The sequence below is a fragment of the Bos mutus genome, chromosome 19 (assembly GCF_027580195.1).
Source record: "Bos mutus isolate GX-2022 chromosome 19, NWIPB_WYAK_1.1, whole genome shotgun sequence".
In the NCBI taxonomy this organism is placed as follows: domain Eukaryota; kingdom Metazoa; phylum Chordata; class Mammalia; order Artiodactyla; family Bovidae; genus Bos; species Bos mutus.
Window position 1 is genome coordinate 22333937 of NC_091635.1, and position 24376 is coordinate 22358312.

General features: G+C 36.2%; 1 protein-coding gene across 9 annotated transcripts in view; it reads left to right on the forward strand.

Annotated features, from left to right (window-relative positions):
- Positions 1 to 23507, forward strand: part of MBTD1 (mbt domain containing 1) — a 68088-nt gene extending 44581 nt beyond the window's left edge. For all 9 annotated transcript variants that reach the window (XM_070389668.1, XM_070389671.1, XM_070389669.1 and 6 more), the window contains 11 exons: positions 330 to 447; positions 3502 to 3636; positions 3921 to 4009; positions 4214 to 4448; positions 5042 to 5097; positions 5435 to 5539; positions 9883 to 10030; positions 10995 to 11077; positions 11353 to 11587; positions 12086 to 12163; positions 20204 to 23507. In XM_070389668.1, coding sequence (XP_070245769.1) covers positions 330 to 447; positions 3502 to 3636; positions 3921 to 4009; positions 4214 to 4448; positions 5042 to 5097; positions 5435 to 5539; positions 9883 to 10030; positions 10995 to 11077; positions 11353 to 11587; positions 12086 to 12163; positions 20204 to 20322 — 1401 coding nt within the window. In that variant the 3' untranslated portion in view covers positions 20323 to 23507. The remainder of the gene's footprint in view (positions 1 to 329; positions 448 to 3501; positions 3637 to 3920; positions 4010 to 4213; positions 4449 to 5041; positions 5098 to 5434; positions 5540 to 9882; positions 10031 to 10994; positions 11078 to 11352; positions 11588 to 12085; positions 12164 to 20203) is intronic.
- The last annotated feature ends 869 nt before the right edge of the window (positions 23508 to 24376 follow it).

The following is a 24376-nucleotide window of genomic DNA, read 5'->3' on the forward strand; positions in this document are numbered from 1 at the left end:
TTTTTCCTGTGAAACCTAATATCAAGTGTGTAATTTGGCAAAAATTGCTCTCAAGTCTTATATTTGAGCACTATTGAATTTTGAACTGGATATGGATCAGTTCTAGTATATGTGAATTCTCTTCATCTTGAGCTTGTCCCTGACACTGGCTTTTTCTAAATAGAATTCTGTGATGCAAGGGATAACAATTATGTTTCTAGAAAAAAAGAATGAATTAAATGGTATTTTTAGTTTAATGTTACCATGATTGAATAATAGTGCTTAATTTTGAACCATGTATTTTGGACTTTATTTAATAAGATGATAATTTAATAATTTTTATATGACAGGCACCTATGGGGACCTGCTGGGGTGATATCTCAGAAAATGTGAGAGTAGAAGTTCCCAATACAGACTGCAGCCTACCTACCAAAGTCTTCTGGATCGCTGGAATAGTAAAATTAGCAGGTGAAAAACATGCATAATTCACTTTTAAAAATCACTTGTATTTGTAATTTGTAAGAAAGCATATTTGTAAATTTTCAAGTATTGCCAAATAAGTATGATATAGGGCAAAGGTTAGCAAACTTTTTTCTATTAAAAAAAACAACAGTAAATATTTTCAGCTTTGTGAGCAAAGCAATCTCTGTCACAACCATTTAACTCTACTATCATAGCATAGGAGCAGCCAAAGCAACACATAAATGAATAGGCATGGCTGTGTTCTAATAAAACTTTGTTTATGGGCACTAAAATTTGAGTTTCCTATAATTGTTACATATCATAAAATATTACTTTACCTCTAATTTTTTTTCAACCATTTAAAAATGTAAAAACTCTTCTGGATGACAGTAGGCCAAATCTGTGGGCCCTATAGTTTCCTCAACCTCTGATACAGGGAAATATTTCGGAAAGTAACAAAAAGTACTAAAAAAAGTTATATGGTCCATAATATCAGAAGTAAATTAATGATGAAAATTTCATCTATTTTGGGTACTACATTTTCTTCAGTCCCACCTCTTCCATGTATCCCAGCCCTTTTTACATTGTTGTCTGTGAAGTAAATGTGTTAGGTATCTACTGTGTTAGACCCTGTGGGCAGGTGATGTGCAAACTTAAAAGATTTCTTTTTTTGGTGAGTTTACATCTGCTAAATATTGAATACATTTTATGACAAGGTGCTTAGTAAGTGGTATAGTAGGATACTGTGATACTTCAGAGGAGGAGCAGCCGCTTAGATAGTAAAAGGTATCCTGAGATTACTGGAAGAGGTATCTTACTCATCCTACTCTTTCTAGTCTTATCTCCAGCCATCTTCCCAAAAATGCCCTGCCTGTTCCACCCTGTGTACTGCTGATAGACTTAATTTACCTAAAAATGACCTCAATCCCATTTTTCTGTCTTTAGTGGCTTCTTTGTCCTTAAAGGATCAGGATGGTCACCATTTACAGCTATTGTTAAGTTTCACTGTACACCACTGAACAGATTTTTTTATTGTTCCCCGACATAAATGATCTGTTCTGCTGAGATTAGTTTTCCTTCTCTCTCATACAGCATATTCTATGTCACCTTCATTCCTTTACTCACTCTCACTCACCTTATTTAACCCAGTACAGTTCCTACCTTTTCCATGAAACATTTCCCCAGCTTATGTAAGTAAAAAAGTGAAAGTGTTAGTCGCTCAGTCCTGTCTGACTCTCTGGAATTCCGTGGACTGTAGTCTGCCAGGCTCCTCTGTCTGTGGAATTCTCCAGGCAAGAATAGTGGAGTGGGTAGCCATTCCCTTCTCCTGGGGATCTTACTGACCCAGGGATCAAATCTTGCATTGCAGTCAGATTCTTTACCATCTGAACCACCAGGGAAGCCCCCAGCTGTATAGACATTCTCTAAATGCCTGTATTATTCCCTGTACCTTGTTTAAAACAGCAATATATATTTTTTGCTTGATGTGTAAATCACTTGCATATAAATGGCTCTAAAGATCAATGCATTTAGTACTCAAGAATTATTTCTGTCTTCCATCTCTGGTTTCATACTTCTGCTATATCTAATTGCAACATGTATCTCATTTTAAGTCACTTTTATGACATTTTAGAAGTGAGCCTGTTGTTGATCATGAACCCAGAACTTAGAAACAGCAAGTCATGAGTTGTTCTGTGAATTACTGAATTTTAAAACTAAAAGTTTAATGCTATAAATTTTCAAAACCTAAGTATTAACACATGAAAATGCTAACTAAACCTAGCTCCTAGCCTGAAATACAAGTTTATTGGGCATTTTTTATTCCACTAAAGACCTTAACTTTTTAATGTTATCAAGATAAGGTTTACTAAAAGTAATAAACAATGAAAATACTTTCTCATATAACTTTTATTTCACTGAGAGAAAAATATTTTAAATAAGCAAAGAAACAAACACTTTGTCAAAGACAAGCTTGAAGAGATGACAGAGCTGGTTATGGGTGACTGTACGTACATCAGAGGGTTTCTTTGAGGAAATGATATTTGATACTCTTATTTTCTTTACATTGTATGTATTTAATAAAAGTTTGTCTATTTAAATATTAAAAAGATAAGGTTTATTAAATTATAAACAGTATATATCATACACTATTTGTTCTTTCCAGGAAATAAGTCTTCCCATTTGTTTAGTGCATACGTGCTCAGTCACTCAGCCCTGTCTAACTCTTTGTGACCCCATGGACTGCAAGCCACCCAAGCTTCTCTGTCCATGGAATTTTCCAAGAGAGAATAATGGAGAGGATTACCATTTCCTATTCCAGGGGATCTTCCTGACCCAGGATCGAACCCGAGTCTCCTGTATCTCCTGCGCTGGCAGGCAGGTTCTTTACCGCTGCACCACTTGGGAAGACCCTGTTTGTTTAGTACATGTAGATTTTAAGTGATTTCACATATCTTTATTTGTGTTCATTGAACTTTTTTACTTGGCGTTTTTGAATCTTATTTCCAAATCAACAAGACAAAAAAATTTAAACTCTTAAAGTAGCCACATGCAAATTATCTGGAAATAATTTGGTCACCTGATCACTTGGAGAAAGCAGTGTCTTTGAAATGTACTTTAACTGGATTTCTGTGACTTAACAAGGTTATATTAACTTACCACAATACTCTTTATTTCCAAAACTATGCATCCTAGTAGAACTTTCTCACTCCTCTTTTCTAGAATTTAAGAAACTATGGGTAAAATTGAAATATATTCAGAGAAATAGGCCGTGCTCTGAAAACAGTTAAACTAATTCCATTGTTCAAATCGTTCTCAAAGTTTCATCCATATAGCACTAGTGTAAGCACCTCTAGGAACTTCTTAGAAATACAGTTTCTAAGACTCACCCAAGATCTGCTAAATGATTTCTGGGGTATGAGGCCCAGCCGTCTTGTCTGTTCACAAGCTCTGCACCTGTTGCAGATGTTCACTGACATTTGATACTCACTACCAGCAGCTGTATTCTGTTTTATTTCATTTGATTTTCTTATTATGTGGTGACTGCTTTGTTGGTTTCAGGTTATAATGCCCTCTTAAGATATGAAGGATTTGAAAATGACTCTGGTCTGGACTTCTGGTACAGTATATGTGGTTCTGATATCCATCCAGTTGGTTGGTGTGCTGCAAGTGGAAAACCTCTTGTCCCTCCTAGAAGTGAGTAACTTCTTTACCCTTACTGTATTTTAAGTATCTGAACTTTAATGCAGTTTCACAATTAGTAACATTACAGTGACAAGTGACATAAAAATTAAAATAATTTTTTTATTTCAGGTAACTTATTTGCTAGCAAGACATACTTGTTTTCCCTATTTTTGTTATTCTTCTTAAGAATTTTAACTGCAGGGAAATTTGTTACTTTTTTTTTTTTTTTAAGCAAATAGCTTTTGAAGCAGTTATCTTCTTTGCTAAAGTATAACTGGTTATTTCTTTTTTTTTAGCTATTCAGCATAAGTATACAAACTGGAAAGCTTTTCTAGTGAAACGACTTACTGGTGCCAAAACTCTGCCTCCCGATTTCTCACAAAAGGTAAAGACAAGATCTTAGAAAGGACTCAAGTGGCAAATGAGAACTCTAAAAAATGGAGTAACTTCAAAGCTTTTTAAATAATTGTTTCAATTAGTGAGTCAAATGACCTATGTTAACTATTGAGTGCACTAGATATTTTTATAGTAGAATACTAATTTGTAGACCTTTGTCATGAATTCTCAAAAGTTCTGCTTTTCTTTCAAGGTTTCAGAGAGCATGCAGTATCCTTTCAAACCTTGCATGAGAGTAGAGGTGGTTGACAAGAGGCATTTGTGTCGAACACGAGTGGCAGTGGTGGAGAGTGTCATTGGAGGAAGATTAAGACTAGTATATGAAGAGAGTGAAGATAGAACAGACGACTTCTGGTGCCATATGCACAGCCCATTAATCCATCATATTGGTTGGTCTCGAAGCATAGGCCATCGATTCAAAAGATCTGGTAAGCACCTGTCACAAGAATTCCTGTTGAAAATAATGTTGAGGCTAAATTGTACTCCTTGGGTAGTTTTCTCCGCAGAATAGCAAAGATCAAAATCAGTTGTGTTGGGCTGCTTATTCTACCTTAATTAGGGAAGGTTCACACCAGAAAATTAAATGTCCTAACCAATTCCTTTATATTCCTTCCACTTATGCTCAAGTTAAAAATAAAGCCCTTTCGGTCACAACTACATTTGTTTTCTTACACTTTTTTATCCAGCCCATTTGAAAGAAGATAGCCTTTCCCTTTCCATTCAGTGTTAGTAGAAATACCAAAATTAAATGTGGTTAGACTTAATACTAAACACTTTAAAACATACTTTTATCCCTAACTAGGGAATTCCCAGCATTCTAATTGGCTAAATGTACTTAATAGCACATGTACTCTAAAGAGAGAGAGACTTTTAAAGAATATTATTCACTGGAATGTAGAAGGCACGTATTTTTGCCATGTTTTAGAGTATACGTACCTTGTGAGTTTGAAGCCTTCAAAACAACGTGGTTTTTGGTCTTCTCACAAATGCTGACAGATTAGTATGTAACTTTTCCTTGTAGATATTACAAAGAAACAGGATGGACATTTTGATACACCACCACATTTATTTGCTAAGGTAAGAAGTTTTTATAAGAACCCTCATTTGTAAATTATGTTTGAAAGAGGGTTGTGGGTTTTTTCCTAATATTATAGAAATCACAATTACATATATTCACCTAAAAGGATTAAGACCTTGTAATCCATATGTGTCACAACTACTGATTATAATTATTCTTAAATTCTATTTGCCTGAATTCTCTCTATTCCGTAATGGAAGTTTGAGTTATAATATTAGGTAGGTAGGAGAAGGTACTTGGTATTTTCATCTTGTAAACTTTTTCAAATTGGTATTATTTTAATTATTAAACTGATAACACCTGTAACAATAGATGTGCTTTCATGTAATTCTGTAGGTAAAAGAAGTAGACCAGAGTGGGGAATGGTTCAAGGAAGGAATGAAATTGGAAGCTATAGACCCATTAAATCTTTCCACAATATGTGTTGCGACCATTAGAAAGGTAAGAGAATAGGTTTTAAAATATAGAAATGAAGTTATAGGAACTAGTTTTAAAGTACTGGGCTTCCCTGGTGGCTAACTGGTAAAGAATCTGCCTGCCAGTGCAGGAGACATGGGTTCTATTCCTAGGCTGGGAAGATCCCCTGGAGAAGGAAATGGCAACCCACTCCAGTATTCTGGCCTGGGAAATCCCATCGACAGAGGACCCTGGCGGGCTACAGTTCATGGGGTTGCAAAAAAGTAGGAAGTAGGACAGGACATAGCAACTAAGCAACAACAAATAGGAGAAGGAGGCCCCTAACATTCATTTTGACCTAAAATGTGTGCATCTGTGTCTTCACTGGGGAGAATGTCAGTAGTAATTGCAAGATAAATTTGAGTTCTCTTACCAGAGGTTTTCTTTGTATATATCTTATTATCAAGATTGTTATCTTGAGTCTGCTACTTTTATTTTATGGAAGTATATCCTAAGTTAAAAGAAGAATATTTATTTAAGTTACTTCCTAGTCAAAACTTGTCCAATACAAAATTGTAACAATGCTAGTTTATCCTCAGTTTCCTGTGTTTCCTTTTTGTGCTTTTTCCCTCCATTGGTAGTACTTTATTGCTTCTTTTCTCTTTTTCCTCTCTTCTTAAACTGTTTTTACAAGAAGATGTAGAAGAGTGGTTCTCAATTGTTAGTAGGCATTGAAATCTCCTGGAGAACTTTAAAAAATAATAATAATACTATTGACTAAGCCTCTTCTCCAACCCCGCGCTCCCATTCTGATTTAATCAGTCTTAGAATTGGCATTTTTTTTAAGGTCCCCAGGTGATTCTGAAGTACAATCAGGGTTAAGACCTATTGATCCAGAATACACTTACATAAAGGTGTAATTAAATTGTGACTTGCATTTCAACACAGTTTAATCCTTAAAGTGAATGTTGTTCATCATGTCTTTGCAACCCCATGGACTATAGAGTCCATGGAATTCTCCAGGCCAGAATACTGGAGTGGGTAGCCTTTCCCTTCTCCGGGGGATCTTCCCAACCGAGGGATTGAACCCAGGTCTCCTGCATCGCAGGCGGACTTTTTAACAGCTGAGCCACAAAGGAAGTCCTTTAAGCCTTAAGCCAAAAGAATTAAAAAGTTATGTTGGCTGCCATGTCCTGTACACTTGTGTTCAAGGTCACACAGCTAAACCAGACTGACTCTAAACCCTTATTCTTCCTTTTGACCTGACTAGGAATCCAGACTACCTGTTGGTATTTAAAACATAGATTCCCATGACCTACTCTAGACCTGCTCAATCAGAATCATAAGAAAGACTACCCAGATATTTGTATTTGTTTAAAAAAAAAATAATTAAAAAGTTCTCAAGATGTAACTCTTGACAGCCAGATTTGGAAATCAGCACCATCGTGTCATGCTCTGTGTGAAAGGAAAATAAGTGTCCAGTGAGTAGAATATTAAGCTTCACTCAGAAAATACTTAAAATGAATTCTTGCAGTGCTAGGTTGGTTTGGACTCTATAAAGCTTACAGTCTTGTAGAACAAGATAAGATGTAGGAAAATATGTTTTAATGTACAAGATCAACTATGATTCAAGAATGGTACAAGTACTGTTGAAATTCAGATAAAGAAGCATCTTCTCAGAGGAATCAGGAGAAGCTTTGTGGAAGAGAAGACATTTGAAAACTTCATTTTGAAGGATGGGAAAAACTGGGCCGAGAAGAGATTCAGGAGGAAACTGTGCCATGGAAAGAGAATATGCACAGAAGCACCAAGAGTGAAAGGCACAGGCCACGCTTAGGAAATGGCGAAAGGCTCACACACAGGTCACGTCGGACAGGTTGCTTTGAATATTCTGGGCCAGACTTTTTGTTTATAAGGAACAGAAACCCCCTCAAGTGGGCTTTAGAAAAGTCACTCTGAGGATTCAGTGGGCACGTTCATAGACGTAGAAGGCCCCAGGGATGAAACCTGGAAAGGCATAAGCTTAGCGCTGTCCTCTGCCTCTACGGGCCTCTTTGTTCCATCTCTGCTCTGTGTCTGTGCCACTCTTCTTTCATTCTCTCTCTCTCCTGGTGTCCTGCATATTCAGCCTCCATATGGTAGCCCCTCACCCTTCTGTTGGGCTTCCCCGGTACCTCAGATGGTAAAGAATCTCCTTGCAATTGTGGGATACCTAGATTCGATCCTTAGTCTGGGAAGATCCCCTGGAGAAGGGCATGGTAACCCACTCCAGTATTCTTGCCTGGAGAATCCCATGGACGGAGGAGCTTGGAGGGCTACAGTCCATGGTGTAACAAAGAGTCAGAAACTACTGAGCAGCTTTCACTTCATTCACCCTTCTGTATCACTGCCTTTCAGTGCCCTCTCCAACCCATGGCTTGACTGTTATCTCTCTGTATGTTAATTCTAATTACAGAGAAAATCTGAACAACTGAGCCCAGCTTTTTGCGTGGTACTCTGAAGGTGGGATACGAGCCCCTGATTCACTAAGCTGTGTTCAAAAGGGAAAAACGAATCCTGTATGAGTGGAGGTAGTCCTTTCTAGAGGTCTCAGAGTTCTTAAGGTTAAAGAGAAAATCAGTATATATATATCCAATATAGTAGAAATAACTAAAAAAAAAAAAAAGAAAGAACTAGGAGAACAGAACCTGCAAGTAGACAAGAAGGTGATGTGAAATTAATTTGTGCAGTCTTTAGTGCTTGGTCACGTTGAGTTTTCTTTAGTGAACAGGTTAAGCTGGTAAAGCTTTCTGGCATGAACAGAGTACATAGCAAAGGAAAGTTTTAACTGTGTAAGAGGGGAAATGTACATAGGGAAGGCTGAAAGCGATAATATTAAGCAACATAGTGGAGAGAGAGTTAATGGCTAGGATAAAGGGACTGAATGTTTAGGGGGAGTTGTGGGGACCCAGCAATTGATTGCCCTTGAAAGGAGCTGGAGAAAGAGTTGTTGGTTTGATGCCCTGTACTAACTCTCAGAGAATATATTCAGCATGCAGGTAAAATGCAGGCCTGAGACACTAGGAGGGTGAAAAACTCATGATAAAACTTGAGAAATTGTTGGCATAAAAGTCAACCATTGAAGAGTGAATGCCATCATGAAAACAAAAGAAAAGGGCTAAAATCAGAAACAAGAGTTGAAGGTGAAAGGGTGGTTGCCAAAAAAAATGTGAAGCAATGAACACAGAGGTGAGAAGATGGATCAGTAGACTATAATGTAATGAGAATCTGGGAATAAATGCTTCAAAAAATTGAGAAGTCAGCTGGTATGGGATATTGTAAAGGAGGGTGAAGTGTTGGGAAAAAGACACTGGATTTGACAAACTAGAAGATCGCTGCTTCCCGGATAGCTCAGCTCTTAAAGAATCTGCCTACAATGTAGGAAACCCCGGTTCGATTCCTGGGTCAGGAAATTCTCCTGGAGAAGCGATAAGCTACCCACTCTAGTATTCTTGGGCTTCCCTGGTGGCTCAGACGGTAAGGAATCTGCCTGCAATGTGGGAGACCTGGGTTCAATCCCTGGGTTGGGAAGATCTCCTGGAGGGGACCATGGCAACCCAATTCAGTATTCTTGTCTGGAGGATCCCCATGGACAGAGGAGCCTGGCAGGCTACAGTCCATGGGGTTGCAAAAAGTCGGACACGACTGAGTGATATAACTTGAATTGGGTCTCTGGGTGAAGAGTATTTAGGAATTTGTTGTACTCTATATATACCTTTTTTTAAGTGTGAACTGTTTCAAAATAAAATACTTTTAATATAACGGGAGTTGGGAGACATGGAGAGGTTTGTCTTGAGAGGCAAAGGAAGGACTACTACTTAGAGCAGTCTGACGTGCACAGGATGGACTGTGAGGTCCCTCTCGTAGTTTCTGTCATGGAGGAGCACAGTTATCCAGAGCATGAAAGCGGTAAAGTTGGAGCTTGAGGAACATGGAAAAAGTTTAGAAAAACTCCACTATGTGAAAATCAGAAGGATATAAGTAGAGTTCCTACTGAATAAGATTTAAAGCTTAGCCAAGACTAGATAGTTGAATTGTAAAAGAGCACTCAGCCCCCCGTTTGATGCCACAGAAGAAAACAGCCTTGGCCATCGTCAGGAGTATGTTTTCCTTAGACCTCTACAATTACTTCTCTGTAACCATGCTTTTATTTCTGGCACACAGTAGAATTTATACAGATTTGTTTTTCATTATAATTTCAGTTATTTAAGAGAGTTCAATAAACATTTCTCACTTTCACGAGATCTTTATGTAATAGATTTTGCATTCTTTTAGAATGTCACTTAAAGGATCATTTTTATAATAGTGGTACCTAATTTTAAATAGTTGCAATTCTCTTAATTTAAAAGGTGCTGGCTGATGGATTCCTGATGATAGGGATCGATGGCTCAGAAGCAGCAGATGGATCTGACTGGTTCTGTTATCATGCAACCTCCCCTTCTATTTTCCCTGTTGGTTTCTGTGAAATTAACATGATTGAACTCACTCCACCCAGAGGTACTTTTTTCTAATATATACCTGGGTATTCATCCTTGTTTTCTTTTTACATGGTACCTGTTTACACTGTTTACCACAGCCCTAGATTTCTTTTTTATTTTTAGCCCTAGATTATTTGCTGTATGAAAATATAATATGTATATATAAACATGTGTGTTACATATTTATATATTTATATCAAGAGCTGTGGGGTGTCTGAAAACATAAAGACCTGTAACCTAGCTAGCTTTAATAAATTGATGTAGAATTTTTCCTGAGCATTTGTACATTTTATAATGAGAATTGGTATTCTCATCCCTGTTGAGATGATGATGTAGGCTCAAAGGGCTATCACATACATAAACTTTTTTTAAAAAATAGACTTTAGCCTTTGAGAGAAAGCAAGTTTTCATGTTTAGATTACTGTATGAGGAAGCTCCCTGGCATTCCAGTTGTTAGGACTTGGAGGTTTCACTGTCAGGGCCCTGGGTTCAATCCCTGGTTAGGAAATTAAGATCTCCCAAGGCAGGTGATATTACCAAAAAAAAATAAAAATTACCGTATGACTTTTTAAAAATGATACCCTTAAATAGTTCATATGGCTTAACCAGTGACTTTCCTAATTTCAATATCTGAGCCTTGGATTTTTCTCTTAAGGAGAAAAGCCAAAACAGAAGACTGTAAAAACAGTATTTGCCCAGCCACTGTTCTTTCTTACAAAGAAAGAAAAATATTACTGAAAAATATTAAATGTTAGACTATTCTAAGCCTAGGATTGAAAAGCAAAAGTCTAGTTCTTATAGGATATGTGGGTGCACCTGTTTCTGTCTAGAAAAACAGGAAGAGCCATATAACAGGGAGGAATTATTGTACTCTGCAGCATTAGCTCATGAGATTGTAATGTGTACTGAATTACTTTATATCTGCATTTTTATATTACACTAATTTTAAATGAACTTCTAGTTAAACTAGTTGTGTTTTCCAGGTTACACAAAGCTTCCTTTTAAATGGTTTGACTACCTCAGGGAAACTGGCTCCATTGCAGCACCAGTAAAACTGTTTAATAAGGTAAATTTAAATAAACACATACATATTAGTTAAACAGTGTAGGTATTTCCTTTACATAGGAGTTGAAATTTGTTTCCAAACTTTGTTTCATTATTAGGAATGAATGCAGTTCCTAACTAGTTCTTACATGCTTCACCTTCATATGTTTCAGTAAAGGGTTTTTTTGGTCTAAATTGTTAATTGGTTATGTTACCTCTCTTTTTTTCTTTCCTAGTGATGATGGAGTTACACATTCTTCTTTTCACCAGTGTTAATGTTTTGCTTCTCCATGTTAGGATGTTCCAAATCACGGATTTCGTGTCGGAATGAAATTAGAAGCAGTGGACCTCATGGAGCCACGATTAATATGTGTAGCCACAGTAACTCGAATTATTCATCGTCTCTTGAGGATACATTTTGATGGATGGGAAGAAGAATATGATCAGTGGGTAGACTGTGAGTCCCCTGACCTCTATCCTGTAGGGTGGTGTCAATTAACTGGATATCAACTACAGCCTCCAGCATCACAGTGTAAGTTGGTATAAGAAAAGGTGTCCTTTTGTAAAAATCAGCAATTCTCCAAGGATTGTCATACATAAATCATCTTGTGAGCTTACAGGACCAGAATATACCTGTGTCTGATTGGTTGCCAGGTAAGATCTTACCTGATAAGACTCAACCATGATATCACAGAATCAGACCATGTGTGCCATGGCAGTGTGAACTCAATAGTCAGTTGCTTAATGACTATAGCACAACATTAAGAACACCCACCGAATTAAATTAGACTTCCTTTAGTGAGTTTAAAGTTACAGGCTAAAATTTATTAACATATACAAAGCGCTTATTGAATAAATAATGAAATCTGTCTGGTGTTGAGGTTCATGGTTTTGCAGGAACAAGTACCCTTATTTTCGAAACATTGTGTACTTTTATAAACATCATGGTCTTGGTAAAGGTAGTTCATCTGAGTTGTATCGAGAGTTGTAAGAAATTATCTGATAACCAATTTTCTTCTTTATTTTTCAGCATCAAGAGAAAGCCAGTCAGGTTCATCAAAACAAAAGAAAAAGACTAAGTCCCAGCAATACAAAGGACATAAGAAAAGTGGGTCACCACATGGTGTTTATATACATTTCCTAACTTGTTAACCAACTGGGGTCTTGGTATCCTTGCACAGAAATGGTATCCCTTGTGAGAGCTGATAACTGTGCATCCTGTATTATGCTTAAAGGTGCAGTATGCCATAAAAGGCAGACTTTTTAAAAATAAGCACTTGTCTTTGATTGACAGGAGAAGTTATTACCACAATATTTAATAGATGGTAAAGAGTAGAGTCTATGAATGATTCTTGGAGTAATAGGTAAACCTGAAAATTAGTCCTTTTCAAAAAATTTTTTATTAAAAATAAAAACAGGTGTTTGGTGCTTACAATAGACTTGGAGACTAAAAAACCTATCCTTCTAAACCAAAAAAACTCTTTCTAAAATGATGCTTAAATTCAAGTTAAAAAAATAAAAGAAAAATGAAATTAAAATTGATAGCTAATGAAATCAAGCTTAAGAAAATCTTAATATGCTTTCTGACAGTATTTTATCTTCCAATGAATGATAACTGGCATTAATAGCCAGAATAATATAAAATATATTGATAGCTCTGATTCTTTTAAAATCTTTCCCCCTCCATCATAGAAAGCTATAGATTTTTTTCTCTTTGTGAAACTTGTCATGGAATATTTCATCCTAAGATAAAGTTATTTTGTTTTTCATTTTTTTCCTGGGGACTTATAGCAGCCACTGCAGCGTGCTTAGTTTCTTCCTACATGAAACCCAAGTCGGTCTCACTATAGTGCTAACCGTCAAGACCTATCTCTTACCGTCTTTTATGTTGTAGACGTAAGCCTCTGTAGACCCAGAATTATTTTGCTTATTGGCTGCTTACCATGGTTGATATTTACCTAAAAGAACTCCAGAGAACATTGCCAAACCAGGCAGATTAAAATGATTTCCAGTTTATCAGAAACTGATTAGCAAGAAGTCATGTGGTAACTTCATGTCAGTGGACTAACCACAGCAGGTGTGATCATTGAGCTTTCTCTAAGACTGAATTAGTACAGGCTGCTTTGGCCTGTCTTTACATTTAATTGGACAAGAATTTGAGATTTCAGAATTTTCTTTGCAATGTGTTGAATTTAAGAATGTTTTTTACTACTCAGTGACTTTATGACATTTTTTAGAACAAACTTCTGAGCATTGTATACACAGTTCACATACCTCTCTCAGTGTGACTCTTACTGGGTTTGTTATAGTTTATGGGGTTTAATCATTTTGAATTAATAGGCTAGGGACATGGGAAGAAATATGAAATTAATGAAGTGATAATATCAGTGTCCCAATTTTTAGTGACATTTAATAATGTGTGTCAGTAAACTTAATGTCCCATTTAGTGACATCATCAGATTTCTGGATTAGCTGAAAAAATGAATTTAAACCTAGAATATATTATTTAATATTTTAATAGCTCTTAATATTGCGACATCATCTCTAATGCCTTTAAATTGTCTTTTGGACATAGAAAAGAAAAAACTATGGACTCACAGTCCCTTATTAGAAATCCTAGAGATCAAATGCACTTTGGAATTAAGAATTCTGGGGGTTTTTTTGAAAGAAGTACAGTGTGTGTAGTATATATTATGTAACACCCCTTGCAGACTCTGCAGCACTTTGAAGCAGAATATATATAAATAGTAACATTTAATGGGCCAAATAAAGATTATTATAAATAGTATCACCAAGTGAGGTCTGATTTTGTTGCCCAAAAAAAACTTTGAATTTCGGAATTCAGGATAAGGAATTGTAGTCATGTGTGAATGAAAAGCATTCTTCATTTTAAGATACTGTCTATTCCTTTTTTTTTTTTCACATTACTCAGCAAATAGTTTGTTAGAAATTTCAAAATAAGAAAGAACCTGGGGTTCAGGAACCTTGAGTCATCCATTGCATGCAGATTTTTATCAGTCAGACACAAAACCTTTTGTTTTTAAGTTTATCTACAGATTATTATATCCTGGCTCTGTCATTTCATATTATGACTCTGGTCTTTCTACAACCTAAAATCATCTACTGGTTATGTTCTTTGGTAGGGCTTATTTTTTACAAAAATAATTGATTGACTTCATTGTTCTAGCCTGTTTTTTAATTAGCTGTGTTCATGCTGTAAAGGGGTAACTATTAACTAGTGCTTTCGAACAATATGAAGAATGTTCTGTCAAGAGGATCATATAGACTGTTGTATACATACGATCTGTCCAATCTGAAAAGTGTTTTTTCCCTCAAAGTTTAATAATTCTAGAGCAGGAAATCAGCACTCATTTCTGTACCATCTTCAGGGGCTGTTGTAAGTAGTAGAGAATTGAAGATTCTCCTCGCATTTTTACCTCCCAAGTGTGTAGTGCATTTAGACTTTTTCATCTAAATGAATGCTACAGGTGATTTTGGTTTGAGAGTTGAATGTGTACTCATAGGAACTTGATTTCCAGATCATTTTACATATTAATACTGTCTGACTTAGATTTGTCTTTTAGTTCTGATTTTGCAAAGCAAATTTCTGATTGTTCTTTCCTGAGTTATGTTAACTCTGGAATAAAACAGATATAACTTATAATCACAAAGATCTGTAAGTATCCTTCCATTTTTAACCAGATAAATGCGGTATGCTTGATTGTTCAGTCTTTGCAAAGCTTAGAGTGTTTTTTTGTTGGTGGTGAAAGTATTGTAAAAGTCTTTGAAGGCTTATGTGTGCTAATGAAACTATAACCAAAGGCTGTTTCAAAAGAAATTAAATTGCTTAAGATCTTGCAGGCCACGAATCTTTAAATTTTAGAACTGCTTTTCAGAGTAAGAATTTTTTCCTAAAAGAGTGAATTATAAACCAAAAGTTAGGGAAACATATTTCATACCAGTAAAATTCTGCCATTTGTATAATTCATTAATTAAGCTGTTTGATTTCTCCCTGAAGGACAGTGTTTGGGCTTATATGGGCACAGTGAAATACCTACAAGTAGGGCTTTAAAATTCTCTCTGCCTTGGATTTTCAGTCCCCCTCAAACTAAAATTTTACTTGAAAGTAGTTAGCCAGCTGGCTGTGCTCCACACTCAGTGCTCTCTGTCATTCATTTTGCTTTGATTTGTTTTAAATTGACCACAGAGTCAAGAATCAGGATTACTAGACTCAGAGAGACTAGAAATATCTCCCCTATCATCCACTCCCCAACACACACACACACACACACACACACACACACCCTTGTTTCTCACACACATCCTTGTTTTCAAAAATACGAACCTTGCATAGTTGGTTCTCTTTTCACAGTATCCTCTGCAATACAACCTTTCCTAGTTATGATACACTTTTCTTCCCACGCATGTAAGTAAAAGCTTACTTTAGTTTAACTTGATATTTAGAGAGGAAGATGCCAGTTGGGAAGAAGCCTGTCAGTTTGTCAAGCCTGCCCATGACAGGTGGGGTGCGGAGGAGCTTCTCTGGTGACGAAGAGTTGACTCCTCCTCCATATCGAACCCTTCCAGCACAGACAGCCCTGGAGGCCTTCCCACCTCCCCGCACTAGCCAAGAGTTCAGTCCCAGCCTCAAAACAGGTAATTAGTCACATCAACACTTCAGGTACTGCAGAGGGTCAAAGTCTGGGTTAGGGTGGTGGGAGACAAAGCATGGTCTCGCATGGCAGATGCTGACTCATCAAATTTTTCTTTATCTTTCAACTAAAAAATTCATTTCCACTAGTCCTTGGTAGTTACTTCACTAAAATGAATAATCAGGAAAGGACTTTTATTTTGTTATAAGCCACTTATGAGCTTCACATTCAGGTAAAGCTGTAATTTCAGCTTACGGAATTTGTGAGATAGCTTGTACTATTTCATGGTTTTGTTAAAATGGTTGAACATTTTGCATTGCAGAGTTCTGTGTGACTTGACTTCAGGGAGAAATATGCAATAAGGGATCAGTATGACTAATCAGATCCAAAAATGAGGCTTTCTTCTTCATAGCATTCCATTAGCATCTCATTCAATAAACATGTGTTTTGTATTCCTGTGTAATTTTGGTTCTGGTAGTAACATTTACCACAATCTTAGTTGAATAACATGAATTTGGAAATAAAATACCTGTGTAATTTTGGTATTGCATTTGAGTGAAATTTATTTCTGTATGAACATGAAATATGTACAGTGATTAATGTTTAATTCAAGTTGAATTGGTTAGGATAAGCTGGTAGAGTAAGGAAGACTGCCCTTTGTCCTTGCTGAGAACAAACATGTTACCATAGAATGTCAGAGGATCTTCACTTGCATATGATCAATCTTAGACGTGAGTACAGATCAGATAGCATCAAAGTGGTATCTAATTTGGCATATATTCTGCCATGTGTCCTACCTATTGCTTGTAAACTACATTTTTTCATCTAATTTTTGTTCTTTAAAAAGCCTTGCATTCTTTCAAATCGCTGTTGAAAACCCTGATGAGACTTAGTGTCTAGCTCTGTTTTCTTCTTATTACTGTTTGCACCTGAAGTTGTCATCAGCCTTTTTTTTTTTCTTTTCTTTTTTTTCATTTAAGGATGTGTTCTTTAGCTTTTGCCTTCTTAAACAGTATATTAGGTGATCTTTATCCTTCCCAGTCTGTTTCTCTGAAGATCACTCTCATATCTTTATATCTAGAAAAAATTACAGTACCTCTTTTGTATAAGAAATGGATTAGGACTGCTACTTTCAGATATCAAGAGCATTTCAAAAAAAAGAGCATTTCAGCTCCTTGTTTGTCTTTTTTAACTTTTTTTTCCTCTTGTACTTGTTATTATGAAAGTCTTTTATAACTTAATTAACTGTAGATATTGTGAACTCTGGATATATTCGATTTTTACTGCGTTTTAGATGTTTTGTTTTGTTTTATGCATTAGACTGATTTTGAAGGTGTATGTCACATTTTGTGAGAGAACTTGACTTTTAGGATTGGTAAAACCGAGGAACTTGGAGTAGACATACAGGGTAGAGCTCACAAGGCCTCCTGATGACTTCCTTTCCTCTAGACTTTATCATGTGTGTCTTCTGAGCTGGGGGCACATTTGCAGGACTTTTGTGTGATTTTACTCTGGTGAAACTGTGTAGGGACTGTGTCGCTGGCCTAACTATAGTTGGTTTAGCTTTTGCAAGAGTTTACTATTTATGGACTTCTAACTAGAAAAGTGTGATTTCTGTTTATGTCCTGAAATGTTAGTGATTAGAGTCAGCAAGGTAACTTCCTTTTAAAAACAGAGCCAAGAAAATGCATTTGTGTAGAAAGTGACATTAGCCACAGGGTCTATTGTATTTCATCCATTATTCATTCACAATAAGGCCTGTAAAGAAAAAATGATGAGTGTGAAGATACCAGACAGGCTTTATTTTAGGTTCCATGAAAACTCTGAAACTTTAGATAAAACATCCCACATCTCAGTGAATGTTTCATGTTTATCTTGAGTTATGTTTTTTAGAACATTGTTTCCATATATTAACATGAGTAGAAGCATAATCCAGAACTTTGTTGTTAATAATAAATGCAAATAGTTTCAGGATGTGCTTTAGAATCTCAGTTTAATTTTCTTACATTAAAAAAAAAAAAGCAAAAACATCCATTTGAATGGAACATATTTGGTCTTGAAGCACAGTAATTATTTTCTCATTCATTTAGCCATCTGATCATCATATAACAAGATATTGTTTTAATCAACCTTTTATTGTGGGTACTGCACCTTTAATGAAATTTGTTTTTTTTTTCCCTTTTCCATGTGTGTGTTTTCATGTCCAAATGTCCTTAGCAATTAATGCATGTTGGTTTGATTTGAAGGATACTGTTCTGTGTTTGATATCCTCCATAAAAGCATTTTTTTATATTAAGTAATTTTTAAACGATTTTTTAAAGAAAGCAAGCAGTCAGTCGTGTTTGCTTTACCTTTTAACAGTCTGATTGGTATGTGTTTCGCTATTATTATAGAAATAGTGTATTCACTTTTCTGTCTTTGGACTTAAATTTTTTAACACCATTACCAAAGCAAAATAAAATGCATTAGCATATCTCAGAAGATTATGCTTGTTTTTACTTTCTTCCGTATTTTTTAAAGATTATATATTTATTCTTGGCTGCGCGGTGTCTTCATTGCTGTACAGGCTTTTCTCTTGTGGCGAACAGGGGCTCCTCTCCTGTGGTGCACAGACTTACTGAGGTGGCTGCTCTTATTGTGGAGCACCGGCTCCAGTAATTGCAGCACATGGGCTCAGTAGCTGTGTCTCCTGGCTCTAGAGCACGTGCTCAGTAGTTGTGGCACACAGGCTTAGTGCCCACAGCATATGGAATCTTCCCAGACCAGAGATCGAACCTGTGTCTTCTGCATTGGCAGGTGGATTTCTACCACTATGCCACCCGAGGAATGCAGAAGATTATTCTTTAAATTACCAAATAAGATGTCAAAGACCCTTGTTTTTGAAACTAATATTTTATAACTGAAATCAAGACACAAAGTGTTTTTCTATCACTATTTTGACTTTAAAAGTAGCCCTTTTAGGGAATTCCCTGGTGTACAGTGGATAAGAACCCCCTGCCAAAGTAGGGAATGTGGTTTCACATGCCACAGAGCAGCTAAGCCCATGTCCCACAGCTCCTGAAGCCGGCACACGTAGAGCCCATGCTCTGCAACAGAAGCCACCACGATGAGAAGCCCACGCACCGCAACAAAGACTAGCCCCCGCAAGCCCAAACCAGAGGAAGCCTGTGTGCAGCAATGGAGACCCAGTGCAATCCAAAAAAATTAATCTTTTTTAAAGTAAGAAAGTAATTTTTCTTCACAGAGTTCTAATAGGAAGTAGCGGGTGGGCTTCAGGGCAAGTATTTAGGGCAATCTGAAGTTACTGGCAAATTGTGTTGAGGGTAACTTAAGAGATGTTTATAAAAGAAGATAGGAAAATCTGAGAATTAAACTGCCTAAACTTTTGCCTAAGGCCGGTGTCGGGACGAGCAAGAAAAAAATTTTTCTTTCTCCTCTTGCTTGTCCATGCATTAGAAGGAGCCCTCCTGCCACTAAAAATGCTGACTAGCATGACTTCAGTGGCTACCAAGAAACCTAAACCCCACTGAAAATAATGGAAACTGGAAAACATTTGTCTATAAAAATAAAGACCTATTGGAATGACCTGTTCATAAATTGAGGACTGCCTATACTGTTGTTTCTTTTCATTAAAAAAAAAAAAAAAAGATCTTCAGATAAAAATTTGGACAGGCAGTAAGTACTATTAAGTGATCTCATTGGTAATGTTAGCTGTTTTGTTTTTGGTTTCTCTTTTAGCTGCACTGCGAGGCTTGCAGGATCTTGGTTACACAACCAGGGATTGAACCCATGCTCTCAGCAGTGAAAGCAGAGTCCTAACCCCTGGACACTAGGGAATTCCAAGTGTTAGCTGTTTTATACCAGTGACTTTCACACTGCTGATGTCAATTTCTGTTTTACCTGAAATGATTACAAGTTTTTCTTGATTTTAGTTTTAATACAGATGTTTTTACTATTGGGTTTATTATTTATTTTTATAAATATATAAATTATATGTAGATCATATATTTTATATTATTTTAATACTATTTTAAAATTAGATTTTATCTTTTTTTATGAAGCATCTTTAACAAAGGTACTCCTTGGAGATAACATATTAAAGTCATATTTATTCTGTTACTTACTATAGTTCAGAACTCTCCAAAAAATACATCATTTATATAGGCATTGACATAAAAGTGAATACTTAATCATGAGAAAAATTCTAGTCAAATTAGTGATCACTATCATCTTCAACATTTCATTGACAGTGTTCATTTGTGCAGTGTCCAATTTGTAGTGTTGTTCTTTTTTGAAACTTTTCTCAACTACAAATATACTTTGAAAATTAAAAGTAATTAAATGCTCCTCCTTCAGGGGGAGTTAGTTTTAAAATTATTGAAGACATGAAGAAGCCTCTTATTAACTATAAAGCTGGTGGAACATGAAGATTAAAAGCAATCTGAATATTCCAGAAAGACTTAATAACATCTTGTATATTTATCTCTTTCTTGCAGTGACTACATTGCAGCTGAAAGAGGAGTTGATAGATGGAGAGGATTATAGTTTCCTCCAAGGAGCATCTGATCAGGAAAGCAATGGCTCTGCCAACTTTTACATCAAACAAGAGCCTTGAGGTTGCTCAGAAACTGAGGGTGGGAGGGAAAGAATTTTACACAGGACTGATTTTATAATCAATCCAGCTGTACAGCGGGGCTATTCTACTGGGACATTTTGCTAAACATAGAAAATTTCAGTTCCAGATTTTTCAAGTGGGTAGGGAAACTATTTTAGCCTTGGGGGGAAATTTTTCAATTTATAAAGATGGACAATTTTTGTGTTGTATTTGAAGCTTTTGAAAGAATTTTGTAATATTTTCCAAGTTTGGATTTATGTGCATTGTTAACAAGAATTGAAATTCTAACTTTTTTGGTAAGATTAAAGTTTAGGTAGCAGGATTGAAGGAAATGACTTAAGAAAGATACTGTTGTAAATGCAAACGAACTGTCATTACTAATGAACCTTTTTGGTACCTGTTGGGAGATTTTGGGATTTTAGAAGTTAGGCCAGTCACATCTCCAGCTTCCTCTGCTGCAGAATATGCAACTGAATCCCCCCTGTGGAGAGCTCATCACCACATAAATCATGGAAGGGTAATTAATTCTGCTTGTTGGCATTTTATTGCAGCCCATTTTAAATATTTGTACAGAAGTGTTTCATTCTGTGAAAATTTATTTAGAGTTCTATATGAAACTGGAAGAACTCTGGATACTTTATATGTTCTCTTTTAATTAAAAATGAGTAAAATCATCCTAACACTAAAATGTTAAACTGGAATGGTTGACAAGATATACAAGATCTCGGTCTACATGTTGAGGGATTGGGGAAAATGCAATATTGTCCTAAGTTTATGTTATTTTCCTTACTAAAAAATATCCCACAAAAGGAATTCTCATTAGTTCTCTCCATCTGTGAGATAATACTTGTATAACTACACCCCAAAACTTATGTGTTCTGTATTACCAAGAGAATCAAAATTATTTTAACAGTTTCAAGCCAAGAAAAGTCTAGATTTCAAAATCATTCCTGCTCTGCTTTTGACTATCCTGGATTTGTTAGAAAACTAATTTGAAAGAGAATTTAATTTTCTTAAAATTCCATATATGTATATGTACAAATTGTCTTTAACTGTATTCAGATTTTACAGTAATAACTGATTTGGACCATTTCAAACATTCCCTATTTTTAAATTCGCATGGCTTCGTTTAAAAAAGGATATAAGGGTAAATTGGTGAAAGGTTTGCTCTCTGCATTTTTCTGACTGAGTTGTGACTGAATGAGAGAGCTTTAGCATTTACCAGTGAGGTTCATAAACTAAACTCTCAGGAATTAATTGCATCTGTTGTAGAAGTGCTTCTGGGTATTAGCCTGGCCTCTTCAGAGTGGTAATATTAACCATCTCCTCTGGAATATAGGTAGGGCTAATTAGAAATTAATCAAAATGATTAACCTCTACAGTCCTTCAGCCTATGGAATGCTTTAAAAAAATGTTAATGGAAAGCCCCAGGAGACCATATTAGGTAAGATTTTTTTTGTTTGAATTTTAAAATGCATAGAACATTAAAAACCAGCAATTTATTTTCTAAAATATTGCTCTACTTTTGGGAATAATAGCATTGGTAATATGCACAGGTTTACCTCATTCTATGCAAGAGGGGTTAATATCATAAGGTTTTGTAGTTGCTACTGGAAGTAAAATTTGTTACTTTATAGTGTAAGAATGTATGGAATTGCATGTCAACATTTCTTAATACTGTCTCTTTAGGGGCATAAATGCAAGTCATATCAATGCCAGGTTGATTCTTATGTGTCAAATATATGTGAATTCAGCTGTTAAATTACTGGATATTTATCTTAAACATTACTGAGAGGGACCTACTGTAAATGTGACATAAACTTCCCAGATCTTCAACTTTTAAGAATCTTCCCATGAACTTAAAGCCTGGAAGACTTCTAAAGCAAAGGTTACAACAGTCGTTATTCTCAGGCTCAGTGAATTTAAACCCAGGACTCCGATTCCGTGTTATGGGCACCAGAAGCCAGTTGTAGCGTGTGCTTTACCATACCCTGAGCTTAAGATCTCTATGGGGAACTGAATAAACCAGGAGGGATTTGATTTGGAGCCTGGTAATTAGTTCTGTGAAATGCTCATTTGTAGCCAGATTTTATAAGCTTCTAACTTTACAGCAAAGCCAGGCTGTTTTCAAATTTGCCACATATTATTAATATTTATGAAGTGTTTCTTGTCTTAATCCCATGACCAGCATGGTGATGGTAAGGACTTTGTACCAGATAAACTCGATCTGAAGCCCTCTTCACTGTTCAGGCTCTTCACTCCTACTGCCGAAAGAACAGAAAACGAGTTGGTGGCAGAGGAGATTCATGTCTTAGCCACAACTCCAAGCGTACAACTCAGTAGCCCCGTTCTCTTACGGTTCAAATATACTGCTGACCTTGGGTTCGTTCTTGGTTTTTTTTTTTTTTTCTGTTAGGATTATTTGGGGGTTTTTGGTGGTTTAAACTCTTTAACTTTTTCCTTGCTGTGTATGAGGAAAGCTAAAGCTGTTATCAACTTCTTATTCTATGGATACTAACACGGGTTTTCAGTGTTTGTTTGTTTTTATTATTATTCATTTTGTGTGATGTGAATACCCTCTCCCATCAATATTTGTATTATGGTGCTATATATTTGGTAATGATCCTTTACTATTGGGAAGGGATTTTAAAAATACTGTGATTAAACTGGGTTTCTTCCTTTGATTTTCATATTTTAAATAAAGCCACAGTCATTTATACAAAAGAAAAGCATCTGTCCCTGGGCAAATCTTTTGAGGACAGAGGTCAAAGTAAACTGCATAAGGTTTTTACATCATTTCTGTATGTATTTGATATATAGATCAATATCTGTACAAATTTAATCTTTTATTTTCTTGGTAACTTGTGATCATTCAGAAAGTGAAACTTTCTCATGACGTGTATATATAATGGCGTGAAAAATTCCTTTGGAGAAATTTATGTTCCTTTCATTTTTACCAAATTGAAAATTTTCAGCATGGATGTGTTAAAAGCATTAAAATTATAACTTTGTGTACAAGATGAAAATAATTCACTAAATTTGCCCTTTTTTACACAAAATAAAACGTTAAAGTTAAGTTGCACCTGAGCAGTTCTTTAATGTGCTTGCTATTTGAGGAATTTCCTTTTTCATTCAAAACATTGAATGCCTTCTTTATTTTTTCTTTGTAATTGTTTTTTTGGCCGCACCTGGCGGCAGGAGGGATTCTAGTTTCTGGACCGGGGATTCAACCTGCGCCCCCTGCAGTGAAACTGCAGTCTTAACCACTGGACAGCTAGGGGAGTCCCTTGAGTGCCTTCTCTCTCTTTTTTTTAATATAAATTTATTTATTTTAATTGGGGGCTAATTACTTTACAATATTGTATTGGTTTTGCCACAAATCAACATGAATCCGCCACGCGTGTACATGTGTTCCCCATCCTGAAGCCCCCTCCCATCTCCTTCCCCGTACTCTCCCTCTGGGTCGTCTCAGTGCACCAGCCCCAAGCATCCATTATCATGCATCGAACCTGGACTAGTGATTCATTTCATATATGATATTATACATGTTTCAATGCCATTCTCCCAAATCATCCCACTCTCTCCCTCTCCCACAGAGTCCAAAAGACTGTTCTATACATCTGTGTCTCTTTTGCTCTCTCACATACATGGTGCCTTCTGTAAGCAGTCAAAAGCCCCAGGGAAAGTTGGATCAGTTCCTCCCTCACAAAACCTGTACTCTCATAAGGTAAGCCAGCAGGAGTGATGAAGAGTTCTGAACGTGTAACAAAAAAATTCCTAGAACAGCCCTGGCACAGAATAAGCCTGTACGTAACTGCTGCTGCTAATTACAAGTACCTCAGCCAGGGTGCTTTGGGATCAGGGATGGGTACCCCCACATTAAAATGCATATCCCAGGTCTGCCTCAGGATCTACTAATTGTAGTGAAATTGCTACTAAATGTAGTGAAAGCATGCAGCATATATAAACATGAAATTCATTTGAAACTAAAAAATGATTTTGAAAATGCTAACATTTTTTGAAATTCTTAACTTGAAATTAGAATCCTGACATT